This window comes from Lasioglossum baleicum, chromosome 10 (assembly GCF_051020765.1).
Source record: "Lasioglossum baleicum chromosome 10, iyLasBale1, whole genome shotgun sequence".
Classification (NCBI taxonomy): domain Eukaryota; kingdom Metazoa; phylum Arthropoda; class Insecta; order Hymenoptera; family Halictidae; genus Lasioglossum; species Lasioglossum baleicum.
Window position 1 is genome coordinate 5641283 of NC_134938.1, and position 13953 is coordinate 5655235.

The following is a 13953-nucleotide window of genomic DNA, read 5'->3' on the forward strand; positions in this document are numbered from 1 at the left end:
CATCACCGTACTCTACGGCCGAGAATTTTTCCGCGCGTGCCGCCCGAGGATTGATGAAATTCCGGGCTCGCGACCGTTCGCTAGCGCTTCCATCAATCCCCTCGACGCTGAAACTGCCGCAGAGCAGACCATTATCTGTGCATATTTATTACGAGTCCCATAGCTTTCAAGGAACATATGATTATAATACATTTACAGTAAATCCTCTATAATCGCAAAACGGCTGTACACGATAAACGCAAGAAAAATATTCCCTCCATTGTGGTAAACGTAGTGATCTGATCTCGGCTCGGGTATATCGGTGTAAACCACTACTAATGCGACGCAGTCGTCGGCACAGTTCACAGGCCCGTGCGTCCTCACAATGTAACACCAATATTAAATCATTTTTATTATTACTTATTTTTTTTATGAAACCTCCACCAATATATTTGTGGCATTTTTCTGATTAATATAAGACCAAACACGATATCATTTCAACTGTATTTAGTGGTTTAATTGACGGTGAACGTTTCGGGCGCAAGGAAGGACAGCGTATAGAAAAGAATGTCATTCTTTACAACCTTTCAAGCTCAAAAAAATAGTGTCCCGTCTACGATAAACGAATCCCCCCGAGTCTTCTGCGTTTATAGAGGATTTACTGTATAACCACTACCAGAAACCAAATACCATAGCATTCTATCTAAAGAAAAAGAAAAACAAACCCAGACCAGTCCCGTAGATTTTAAGAAACATAATTTTACATTTATAATCACTACAGAAAACGCAAATAGTATAGCATTCTATCTAAAGAAAATAAATATATGTGATCTTCATATCTCTGAAGCGACTCCACCTAGCAAACAAAGAAGTTAAAGCTCTCCAAAATGTTTCTACTGCCATCATACTCCCGTAGTCACCCTGTACACGCTTCATGAATTCCGGTGAATTAACAAAGGTCCATAGATCCAATATTGACGCTGATTAGCTAAAAAAAAAAAAAAAAAACGGAAAATTAATTTCCACACAGGCCCCGGGAACATGCAAGCACGCAGGCAGATTCGAATTATGTGAAGTCGACGAAGCCAGCGGCATAAATCATTAGGAAACCCGAGGGCTATTGACGCAGCAAATGATATTATGTTTGTGTAGCGGTTTGAAAAGGGTAGGAAGTTCCCGTGTTCCGGTGAAACGAGTGGAATTGGCTGACTCGCGAGCCAACGGGGTCGTGGAAACGGCGATAATTAGGCGAATTAGCCAGACGGCGGAGAAGAATGCGGTTGTAAACGATCGAAATCGCGCGCCGCGATTTGTCAGCTATTCACTCGAAATTTCGATTATCTCGGGAACGAGACCGCTTAATTATTGCGGGCCGGTGTTCTTTAGCTGAATCGCAAATCATAGATGTTACCATTCACGGTGCGAGGTATCGTGGTCGCACGTAGAACGTTGACCTCTCATCGATCATCCGGGTTAAGGGGATAGTCTCGTTTCCAGGATTGCAGAATGCGCCTTCTCATTTCTCGATAATGCAAATATGGGGGGTTTCAGTAGTCAGAAACGCTAGATACAAGATCAATCTAGGCCGCAGTCGCTCTCAAAAGTGCCATTTTTACGTTTACAAGGCGTAATTTGCATTATTCGGCAGTTGTAGCTGTCGCAGCTTTATGAAAATAGCTACATTCGCGGCATTATGCTTCCGAATAATGCAAATTACGTCTCGTAAATTTGAAAATAGGACTTTTGAGGGCGATTGCGGCCTAGATTTGTCTCTTATCTAGAAAAACCCCATCTTTGCATTATCGAGAAATGAGAAGGCGTATCCCGCACCAAGCTGTGTTCGCAGAGGTTCCGGTAATAACTTCGTAATTAATGAGGTCAGACAACTTCACTTCGACTTGATCTCCTGATCTATTCCCGGACTACAATAGTAGCAACACAGAATCTAAGAAACAGCACGAACCCGAGAGTTTCTCTTGGATCTTTGGCTTTACTGCACAAGCATCGAGAGCTATTGAATATGAACAAGTTTCAGCAAAGTTGCATGGATACCGTCTTCCGAAAACTAGATCACAGTAGCAACTGTGGTGCTCTTAGGGGATAAAACGGTCCATGTACTCGCTATAGGGTAAGTTTGCAGCCCATAGGGATCCAATGGCGCCGAAAATACCGACAGCTTCTTGGAATCGAAACCACGAGTGTTCGGTTGAACGATACTGTGTTGCAGAGTCAGCAGCGCGCTCGGGACAAATATTTCGAGCATCGATGCACGTTCATTCGGACCAGCGAGCATATCCTCTGTATGTATTCTAATATAGCCAGCCGCGGTCTGGTGGCTCTTAATAAAAGCTTACGCAAGAACTCATTTGGCAATAAAACGCGTGCTAAAGGACCGTCGTAAAGCCCGTGTTTCAAACGACGACGAAGCAGCCAGCTCCGGGACGCGATAAGATTACGAGAGTAACGTTTGTGACGTCATTGCTGCGGAGCAGTGAAAAATACCGATACCACCGGAGCTTTTAAAAAGAGAGCAGGATCCATCTTGTGCTCGAAAGTCTTGATTCATTCTCGAGTCCATGTTGACTGTAGGATACAGAAATTGAAGAAAAATAACCTATTTAGGTCTTTGAAGGTTGACAAAGGTCACTTTTGTTTTTTCTTTACATTGAATGCTTGATTTCTGCGACATTAAGGTCATTGAAGGTCAACCAAGGTCACCTTAGTTTTTGTTTTGTATGGGAAATACAATGAGGTGCGATATTCAGGTCTTCGAAGGTGGACAAAGCTCACATTCGTGCCCGATTTGAAAATAAAATTCAATGGTTAAATTTTAGAGAGTACAGCTTTATTAATCAATTATATAGTCGCCATTCGTTTCTACAATTAGAATGATGACTATATAATTTTCGTTTTTACACTCCGCCGTGCAGTACAGTTTGCGACATCTATGAAAATTGGGCACGAATTTATGCAATCATCTAATACTATTATACAAAAAAGGCGAAATGAACTTTTTCACTATTGGTCCCACATGTTCGTTCTAGAAACAACATGCATTAGATGGGACGCGTACAATAAACAAATACATGTACGAAGTGTCTCTACGTTTGTGCAAAGAACCAAAGAATCGCTCGTCGACCCCGAAGGGTTAATTCGAAGGGGCGTAATTGCGCCATGAATCGCCAGGGCAGGCGCGTGCGTTTCGAGGATTCCTTGTCACGCGTTCCGCGGAGAAATATCGCCGGGCCGGCCGAATTAATGGCCGTTTCCGTGCGACCGGGTTCGCGGCAAAAATACCGGAAGCGATCGAGTCTCTGTGTCACCGGGGAATCCTCGTTCTCCGATAAGTCGGCCGGGAAGCAGCGTAACCGGGGCGAGAGAGCGTGTTCCCTCGTAAATACGTCGACCGGGAGCGGGAGCGTCGCGTTCCATCAGTTTCCCATAGTATCCGCGCCATTAAATCGAACCGGCCGATTTAACGGACAATGAATTGCAAACCGCCGCCGCAAACGGACAGTTACGCGAGCGCGGGACGAGTTCGTACGTGTTTATTACGAATCGGACAGCGCCGCGTTGTTTTCTATCTCTTTGTAATCGACGCGGACAATCGGTGATTGGAATTAAAACAGGCTAAGCGCCAAAATCAATTTGAAACTTGTAGGATAATCTTTTTTCGGGGAAAACAATTTTTGAAAAAATGGCAGCTACAGCCTTCTTTAAACCTTTGCATTTCTTTCAACAATTTGTTAATGTTCCTCTAAAAATATTACAAAATTTCTTGAATGTCCATGGTTTGCTCGGTAAAATATATTAATTTGTTTAATTATGCAAATATGTTATATACAAAAGTATTTAAAGGTTGGCTACAAATTGTGAAAAGCTCAACTGTTATCTGAGAAAACAGGATCAATTTGATGTGCACAATGTGAAAAATATTGCATAGAATGAAAATGATTTGGGTTGAAAGAAATGTCTCGTTTTTTTTTCGAATTAAAATTGCTTCGAGTGCAAAGGGTCAACTCCAGCTTTGAATTTTTATTTTGGGACGCGCAGTCTGATCAGCTTTATCGTCCCAGATACGTGAATAGCAGGCAGGGGGTGTTAACGTTGGTGAAGTTGCGCTGATTGGCTGCAGAGTCCAGATCAAAACGGAGCCAGTTAATTGAAAGTCGATTCTCCATTTGTGTTCCAGGAATAATGAAGAGAGAAGCTGATGCAGGCGCTATGACAGGCTCAGGAGGACCAACAAGTCCTCACAAGCGTTACAGACAGGGTGACGATGAACTCCGTCTACTGATCCCCAGCAAGGTAAGCCAATCCGACTTTTCCGTGTTCGGTTATCGAACTTCGAAAAGAGAGGAGACCACTGCGTCGTCGAAGGGATACGCGCCGAATTCTCGAGGAGAATCAAATATTTAACGGGTCGTCGGTTATGCAAATTCGAAGGCAGACGCGTGGAGAAACTGCTTAGAGTACTTTCTAACTTCTGGTGAAACTGAGCATGTACTTTCCAATTCCTGGCTGGTTTTAGAGTTTCGAAAGGGATTTCGAACGGCCGAGAGCACCGTTCCCGTCGGTTAATGAATCAAGGAACCGCTCGTTTTCTATCCGAGGAATTTCAAGAGGTTCCATTCGAAGAAATTGATCCCCGCGAAAGGAGATAACGATCCCGCTGTCTATTTTCTCGCGGAAGAGCCTTCTCTTCTGCCAGATAAGGCACACAATGCATCCGCACGTGTCTCTCTAAGTCCTTTTCCCGTGGCACGAGCGATGGCCGACCTCTGTTTTCCATTCGTTTCTTCAGACACACATCAACGTTACCGGCAAAACCTCGCTGGCGAAGCCTCGCAGTAGCACGTTCTTCCGGTCATTGTCGCCACGCTCCGCAGACCGTTATCGGGTTTCCTTCGACTTTCTTTCGCCAGGGAAATTCCAACAGTTCCACACATCCTCTCGCCTCTGTTCTTTCGAAACAGAGGATCTCGCTTCAGTTCGGATAGATGAACTGTCTACGTCTTAAGCTCGATTTATACTATCCGACCAAACATATTCTTCAATGTCAATGAAATTCCTCAATCTCTTCCGCTACGGTAGGTATAAACATTTCCATTCAAAAACATTGAAGAATGTTGATCTTGCTACAAAGCTTTCTGCATTAATTGCAGGAAATGGAACCTGAAGATTCCACCCTTCTTTAAGGGAATTCCCATTCAGAGCCGACAATATTAAACAATTTATACAAAATTAATGTTGAAGTGTTCAACATACAAAATTGTATTTGGTCTCGTTTCAATCAGAAAAACAGCATGAACATTCATTTTTCTAGAAAATGCATTACATAAAGTGTTAGTTGTAAACCAGACTTGGCTTCCTCCAACTTTCTATCAGCGTCAATGCTGCCTTGTTGAGGTTGTTATAGGCAGGCTGCTCGCATACATGCAGAAATATGCAAATAGTTAGCGAGGTGGTTGATGATTTGCTAACCGTGTTTTGCATTATGAGCTGTCACTTTAACTATTAATTATCACCGCCTACTGTACTATGTATGCGAGGGTGTGAAATTTGCTTTGAGGTGGTTTGCGAGTTTCGGGATTTGGGTAATCCGCCACTCAAGTTGGATTCGTGCGGTGTTAGTAGTGAATAATCATATGCAGAATGGTCCAAGGGGGGAGTCACTTAAATATCTTCTTAACTGTATCGAATGTATGCTATCTGCAATTTGTTAGAATGGATTTCTTTAATTCGATTTTTATGCGTTTATGAAGGAATTGGCTGAGTGGAATATAATACAGTAAAGGATGTTTAATGTTGTTTTTACTGCAACAAAATCATTAAGGGATGAGATCAACTTTTATCTTACTCCTGCTTGCCACAATCAATGCAAAAAAATTTTATTTTGCCTAAAAATCCGCTGTCTAGTAACGAATATTTAGTACGGTCATCTCATCGTCTAAAACCCGATCCAGACATCTCGTTACGAATAGTTACAGATAAGAAAAATTTAAGAATATTCTAGTGTTGTTTTTACTGCAACAAAATCGGTGAGGGACGAGATCAATTTTTATCTTACTCTTGCTTTCTTTTGCGTAAAAATCCGCTGTCTAGTAATGAATACAGTAATTCTTTAATCGTTGTCGGCGACGGCGACTGTCCGCGTCTTTCTTTCCCATAACTTTCATCGTCGATTAAACCACTAAATACAGTTGAAAGTATATGGTGTTTGGTGTCACTTTAATCAGATAAATGCGAGAAATAAGGTAGTGGAAGTTCCATAAAAAAATAGTGAAAAATAAACAATTATATCATTGCTTATGTTCGAACGTTATGAATTATTGTTTATGTTCGGCTTTTCGATTGAAGTCTCGGCGCGGTAGACGCAGACATAAAAAAATAGTGTCTACTACACCATCGCCGTCCGTGCAGAACACGGCTGTTGGACACCGATTGAAGAATTACTGTATTAGGTATAGCCATCTCATTACGAGCAGGTGCCGCGAATTCCGAACAATAAGATCTCGATCAAAGATCGATCATTGTTCCGGATGGCATGCCGGTGAAAGACGGACAAAAATCCAGACAAAGGAGTCCTTTGATGTTGAATCTTTCATTGCGTTCCGGTTGTCCGAGCCGATCCTCCTTCGATGAGATCTCCCGAGCTGGCTCTCGATCGCGATCCGAGCGGTCGCGCACCAACGACTCGGTACAATGTCGATCGTCTGTTGGGCGGCACACGGCCACGCAATCGGGATCCACGGGAAAAGGACTGTCGGTGTGTCAGGGTCGATCGGCCCTGGAAATCGACGACGGCGATCGCGCGCCGACTCGTTTCGCGATCGAGCAACACACATCTTGGGACCACTGGGGCCGGAATGTAATTATCGCTGGCCGGCGCGGCAAGCTGTTTGCAAGCGTTCGCAAGAGCATGTCGCAACGCGACTTATCGTCGCTAATCGCCGGAACGCACAGTGCCCGCTCGACAATCGATCGACCTTCCGGCCGTGTTTCTCGGCCGAGATCGCCTCGATTCCCACGAAAATTGATCGCCTCGGGGAGGGACCGAAAAAGAACGAGCGAAAATGGAACGAGCGCTCCCAGATTAACCCCTTCGCCTCTCCGCTTTTGTACCGAGATCGATCGTCTCTTAACGCGCGCGCACTTTCTGATCTCGGCTCGATGAAATATGGCTGGTCATCGATCACCGAGCCGGACACGCTCGGATGGCTTGTGATTGTCATAGAAAAATATTTTCGAGAAAAATCAACACTGCTTTTCGCAATCAGTCCGGATTATCACGATTAGAATGTCGACAATTTTTCGAGAATCGTAAATGTAGCGTTCAAATGCACCCTCAACACCCTCGGGTTACTGGCAACTTTTATGAAATAAGCAAAATTAACCTCTACTCATCACGAGGATAAAAAGTGCAACAGAAACCATGAGTCAGAACTCGGACGTTGTCTTAAAAATTAATTTCAAGGTCGGAAGGTCAACAATTGTTATTTCTACACGCCTTGTACATACACAGTTTCTCTTTCTTCTGAGAAGTTCTATTCACTATCGCCACAAACCGTAGGGGAAAAGGGTGGGTGGGTTTGAGCAATTTGTTTAGGAACGGTTCACCGGAACCGTCGATTGTCTAAGCAACAAAGATTAATTCATATATAATTGTGTGTTTCAGGTGGCCGGTTCGATAATCGGCAAGGGTGGCCAGAATATCACCAAACTGAGAAGCCAGGTAAGCTGTTGCAACTACCGTTTGTCGATTACACGTCCCGTCTTCTCGTTCTCTCTGTTTCTCGCTGTCTCGTCTTCGCGGTTAGTCGAAGACGTAGAAGAAGGTGAAATAGACGAAGAAGAAGAAGACGGAGAAACGTATACCGAACAAATGTCAGGCGCGAAGAAGCTCGCGAGAACTGAAACGTTAAACGATGCACACGGGACTGCTGCGCGAAGCGAGCCGCGCGGGTACTTACACGCGGTGCGATTTATTTCCACGAGCTTCTTGACCACCGACCTACTGCGAGCGAACATTATATCGGGCTCTCTGATATACACAGAGTCGATCCGATATATCTATCGGCGATCCACGCCGAAGGATCGATCGATCCCGCGGCTCCGATTACCTGCCGCTCAGGGGAAGTTCCGAGAGACACGTGTGTGGATGGAATGTTAACTTAATTCGATCTTTTGTTTTTTGTTTCCCAGATCGTTAAGAGGATCTCGCGCAGACAGTTTAAAAGATTCCTATCTCGTATCGTTTCATGACAGCCATATTCCACGCACGTACGCAATGCTGTCGTCTCACACATTTGGTTCCTGAAATGGGAAAGTTTCCTTCGTCTCCCACAATTACGGGACTCGCACGCGACGAACATTGATTTCCTTCTTTTTTTATCTTTTTTTTATTGTTATCATATATATGTTATGTATATATGTCCTTCTCTCTAAGCTTTTCACGATCGATCGTCACGGAGTCGATTATAGACGTCCGCGTAACGCGCATCCGAAGCGATCGTGATCCCAGAGAGCACGTGGGCGTGATACGCTGCTGCATTCGACCCTGAACGGTCGATTAACGATGCGGCTCGAGTGTCGACGAGTAAAGCCCGTTTCCCACTTGCTCCGAATTCATTCTCAATGTCCATCTCTCGAAGATCTCGAGTCTGATCGATCAACACTGTCCAACATCAATTTGACTCTCTAATGTCCACCCAGCAGTTCCATCAGCGTTCAATGTCTCCAGTTTCCTAGTCGATGTATCATGTAAAAGCATCTTACATAAAAATGAACGATGAGTGGCGAGAGTAGAGGGTTCAAGCTTTAAACAGAGTCCAGGTTTATTGTTGTAATATTTGATAGTATTCGAGCATCTTTTGGATCCAGTGTATTCAAAAACTGTAAATATGTATTGAGATTCTGCTTTTGTATTTCTGTAACATTTTCGCTCAGAAGATTGCCTACCTATCTTAGATTAAAATGAACGATGGCTGGCAAAAGTAGAAGGTTCCAGCTTTAAACAGTGTCCAGGTCTATTGTTGTAATATTTGATAGTATTCGAGTTCTTTTTGGATCCAGTGTATTAAAAAACTGTAAATATTGAGATTCTGCTTTTGTATTTCTGTAACATTTTCGATCAGGAGATTACCTCCCTATCTTACATAAAAATGAACGATGGCTGGCAAAAGTAGAGGGTTCTGCTTTAAACAGAGGATTCTTGTAATATTTCATAGTATTCGAGGACCTTTTGGATCCAGTATGTCTAAAATTTGTAAATCTCGAGTTCCTGGAAAAGATTGTCTCCCATCATTAGATTAAAATGAACGATGGGGGGCAAAAGTAGAGGGTTCTAGCTTTAAACAGAGTCCAGGTCTATTCTTGTAGTATGTATTCCAGTACCTTTTGGATGCAGCGTATATAAAATTGGTAAATCTCGAGATTCTTGAAACTCGCCGGGTGGATATTCCAGCTGAGGGAAGAGGTTAGACAGTGTTGTCGATGATGAATATAATAGATCGACCTTTTTGGCTCGGTTGGATGCGACCGGAGGCGTGCAACGGGCTTTACGAGATTCGTCGCTTGATTCGGTTGCGCAACGTCGATTGTTTTCCACGTGGATTTCTTTCACCGTCCTTGAGACGCCGTCGAGAGACTCACCCTGCACGAACCAAATGGTCAAAGGAACGCCATAAAAGTAGGTCTGCGAGGCGGTGACGCTTGTCCGCGGGACGAACAGAGTGGAAGCCAGCCTCGATCCGCGAATTTCTCGCTCGGCAACGAACGGCTATTCACGATCGTGGAACATCACATAGGCAAACGATCACAATTCCGCGATCGTACGTCCAACGAATCTAACCGCTCGATCCAATAATCGCTCGACACACAACGGCTCACCGATTCTCGGCCGAAACAGCCGCAAAACGTGAGCTTAAGCTCTCGCGCGAGCCTTCGTTCTCGCGCGTTCTTAAGCTCGTGTTTCGATCCGATTCGCCGAGGCGTGAACACGGCTGTCTTTCGCCGAGCCATCTGTCCATCATACACGCCTCCCTCGTACACACTGTTTATTTATTATTGTTATTATTTTTTCTTTTTTTTTTTTGTAACGCCCGGCACCCCATTAGAATTCCGGCTCGCACGGTGAAACGCAGGCAAGATGTGGATTCGACGTGGATTCGCGTTCGTATAATTTTTCTCTGGAATTTAGGGTGTTGAACTCTCTTCAACAGTGTGTTCAGTCAAATTTTAAGAAATTATTTTTCAAGAAACATCATGGCTAATTGTTCGAACACCCTGTACATATTTGAAATACTTTCGTGGGCCATTTTATACTTGCACATAAGAGAAAGGCGGTCGCCCGTAGCCGAGGGGTGGAACCGTTCACGGCGACTCGGACTTTACGATCGGGCATTCGAAACTATCGAGATTCACGGCCGGTTCGTCTACGAAGCAGCGTGCGTGCAACTGCGTTCGAGACGCACAAAGGAGGCCATAAATATCGGCGCGATCAGCGACGTTCTCGGTGCCTGGTGCGCGTGAAATTAACCGAACGCGAACCAGTGAGCTCCACTCGATCCTCTCTGTCCCCGATCGTAAATAATCGGTCGACACACGACGACCGTTCGTTTGCCTGAGTTTCACCGTGACACGACGCGACCCGACGCTGCCTGAGATTCGTAGCTGACACGCACCTGTGTGCACATCAAGGTGAAAGAGGTGTCAGGTATGCATAGATGCACAGCGGAGAGATCCGAAGAAAATTTTCCGCAGTTTCTCCTGGGGAATCCTCTAGCCGTGTCCCGACTTTTGCAACGGGCTCTCTGCGGGGCAAGTCCGTCGTTGAACTAATGGGGAATTGTGCGCCGCTTTGGGGACTTTGATCATCGCAAAAGGGTTCCATTCAAATCACCGATCAAAACTCTCGCTGTATTCGCCGAGGAGGATTCGCCGACAACAGCGTTATCCAATGATGACCGATTGCAACTTTGACAGCGTCTGTTTCTTGCCTCTGAATTAAAGATGCTCGACTTTGTCGTGCTTCTGTTGTTTCCACCTGGTGATCAAATTTAGAATTCACAATAGAGAAAGTAAGAAGTTTGTATCCTTCGATTGGTTCTTGTAACTTGGGGGTCCAACAAGAAATTACATATTTAAAAATGTAGAGAAATTATCAAGTAAAGTCTGGATGTAAGAGGAATATCCTCGGGTCCGTGCTGTTTCTTAGATCGTGCGGTTCTACTATTTCTTCGTGACCTTGCCGGCGTAGAAAAGGTCAGAGCGTGTAAACACGTGTTGTCAAAAAATGAAAAATACTTTTCTCGAAAATATGTTTCCAAATTTCTAAAGAATTAGAATGTTTAAAATGTCTTGAGGATAGTTGTATAAGATGAAAATTGGAAAATGAAAAAATTTTCTTAGATCAAGGACTTACAGCAAGAAATTGCACATTTAAAAGTGCAGAGAGAAGATTGCCTTTCGAAACTCACACATAGGGAAGACAGTGAATGTAGTTGTCGATTAATATTGTCGTCGGTCAAGGCTGGTGTCGGTGAAATCGGTGTCGGTGATTTTAATGTAACCCATTGAAGGAGAGCCTACGGGGTCGGAGAAATATTTGCAAGTGACATACTTGGCACGTTCGCCTGTTGCGATCATCGGCGTAGTCTCTTCGAGAAATCGCAGTCGATCGAGTTTTTGGGGGGAAGTTTCGTGCGACGGGATCCACGTTAATTATTAAGCGTCCCTTCGATTAGGGTCGCCGTTTAGGTTGAACCGACCCCGATTCACCTGGGATATCGGCGGAATAGATGTCTCGAAAGGGTTCTCGGGATATTTACGGGAACGCGGAAATGGCGGGGCTGATATCCGACAGTACATAGTTAACGCAGTTCCGTTTCTCCGTTCCGTGCGCAATTTAACGATACGGCTCGATCTTCTTCCTCCGATTAATTCCGTCCGTGTTTCCGTCCCCGGAGAGTCATGAGACATCCATTTTTAACGGCAGACTCGGTCCAGCCATTCACCAGTTTTGTTATCGGGTTGCTGACGAAATAATTGCGGTTTATCCTCAACAATTTCAAAGTTGTATATCTTACAACGTTTTCTCATTTTTCATCCTTATCAGCCAGCGGATGGAAACCGCAATTACTTTTCAACTAACCCTGCTCAACGCAAGTATCACGTGGAACAAATTAACTGCGAGTGTGGACTTTATCTTGGGACGGAAATGACCCAGCCCCGCACTTTATCCGACTGCCTAACAATTCGTCATACTACGCTCATCGGAGCGAGCACACACTGACAAACTATCGCAAACGGATGCATATGCTGACGTAAACGTGGTCGAAATTGTACCGCCGCGATTTCAATCAGAAAACAAATAGAAGCAAGAAAATCTGTTCGTTTAACTGTTAATTGCTTGCGTACGATATTTACAGTCTGAAAACTTCAAATTTAGTGTTTCTTTGCGCGTTGAAGTAGTTATTTTATACAATAAAAATGTATCAGCATCGAGACACCACTGTACTGCTTCCCGAGTGAATTTCAATTATTTTAAATTTCATTTCAATTGATTAATTGTGGCTGTGTGATGGGCGTTTGGCCACGTTTGGCGCCATTTGCGGAAGTTTACGAGGGTTTCTCCGTGGACGTGTCCAGCGGTCGAACGTGTCGAAGGGCGCGGTGCGCAAACATTTCTCCAGCCCTCGAATCGAGGGTTGCTCGAAGGGGTTTCTGGATTCGACTTAGGCGAAATGACAAAGAAAGAGGTGGTCGTAGGGAAAAAACACAGCGGAAGCGGGAGGGAGGAGATGGGGGGAAGGGGTTAATTAGACGATTAAGCCGCGACATTAATCCAGCCGTGAGAGACGTGATGTCTAACTTGGTTGATGGTTTGTGCCCTGGCCCCGCCCCAACCCCGGCGTTGCCCCCCTGGTGTGTTGCCCTGCCGTTGCCCTGCCGTTGCCCTGCCCGGAACGACGGACCCTGACTCGATCGGCAAATGGACCACCCTACCAACAATCGACAACAACCACCAACCAACCACCAATGAACCAACCACCAACCACCACGGCCCGACAGTACAAAGCCTCAATCATTGTACCCGATTGCCCCGGACCCGAACGGTAATGACCAACACCACTACTTAATGTCTTATTTTTCTTTGTCTCTAATTACAAGAATACCTAAAGCGCCGATATAATACGGATCGCTGTGCCGTTTTTTTTTTTGTTAACCGAACGACAGCGTCCTTTTTTTTCTCTTCTCTCTCTTCTTCTCTTCTTCTCTTCTCTACCATATTTTCTATTATATTCTTTACTATACACTGTCTCTCTTTCTCTCTATCTTACTCTGACTCTATTTCTTACTCTATCTCTTTCTCTCTGTTTCACGTTCACTTTTTGTACCTGTCTCTGCCTGTCTCTGCCTTGTCTTAAACGCCTGTGTCTGTTCGTACGTCTCTTATAAGCCTCTCTCAACCCTGTACGTGTCCTCGACCACCGTCGCCGACGTTTCTGCGCCATGATTCATCGCCGAGAGCCAACCATGTACGCGAGCTTTTCACTGAAGAACACGCGCGAGCGATATCCCCGACGCTTGTTGTTCGTGACTACACCTGCCGCCACGCGGTTGCATGTCCTCTCGCTCTCTACGGCTCCCCGTCTCTTCTCCCCCTATCGATCGAAGATCACTCTCTTTCCCGTGTCACTCTCTCTCTTTCTCTCTCCGTCTATCCCTCGACCCGATACTCTACTACTCTCTTCCTCTCTGCCCCAGTGGCAGCTACACCTTGCGACAAACTGATGGGACACCTAATTTCTAGTGTTTCACCGAAAGTGCGGAACGAATATTTCATGTAATCTGCACACGACACCACAATTTTTGTGAACTTACATTTTAACGAGTAACTTTTTTCTAGAGATATCTACATCTTATAAATGGGAACATTGGTTCCTTGTTGAAGAGGGTACGTAATCTCGT

General features: G+C 44.8%; 1 protein-coding gene across 8 annotated transcripts in view; it reads left to right on the plus strand.

The window, feature by feature from the left end:
- Hnrnp-k (Heterogeneous nuclear ribonucleoprotein K) overlaps window positions 1–13953 on the plus strand; it is a 137990-nt gene that overhangs the window by 75063 nt on the left and 48974 nt on the right. For all 8 annotated transcript variants that reach the window (XM_076432183.1, XM_076432185.1, XM_076432187.1 and 5 more), the window contains 3 exons: window positions 4172–4287; window positions 7658–7714; window positions 13054–13097. In XM_076432183.1, the coding sequence (XP_076288298.1) occupies window positions 4177–4287; window positions 7658–7714; window positions 13054–13097 (212 nt within the window). In that variant the 5' untranslated portion in view covers window positions 4172–4176. The remainder of the gene's footprint in view (window positions 1–4171; window positions 4288–7657; window positions 7715–13053; window positions 13098–13953) is intronic.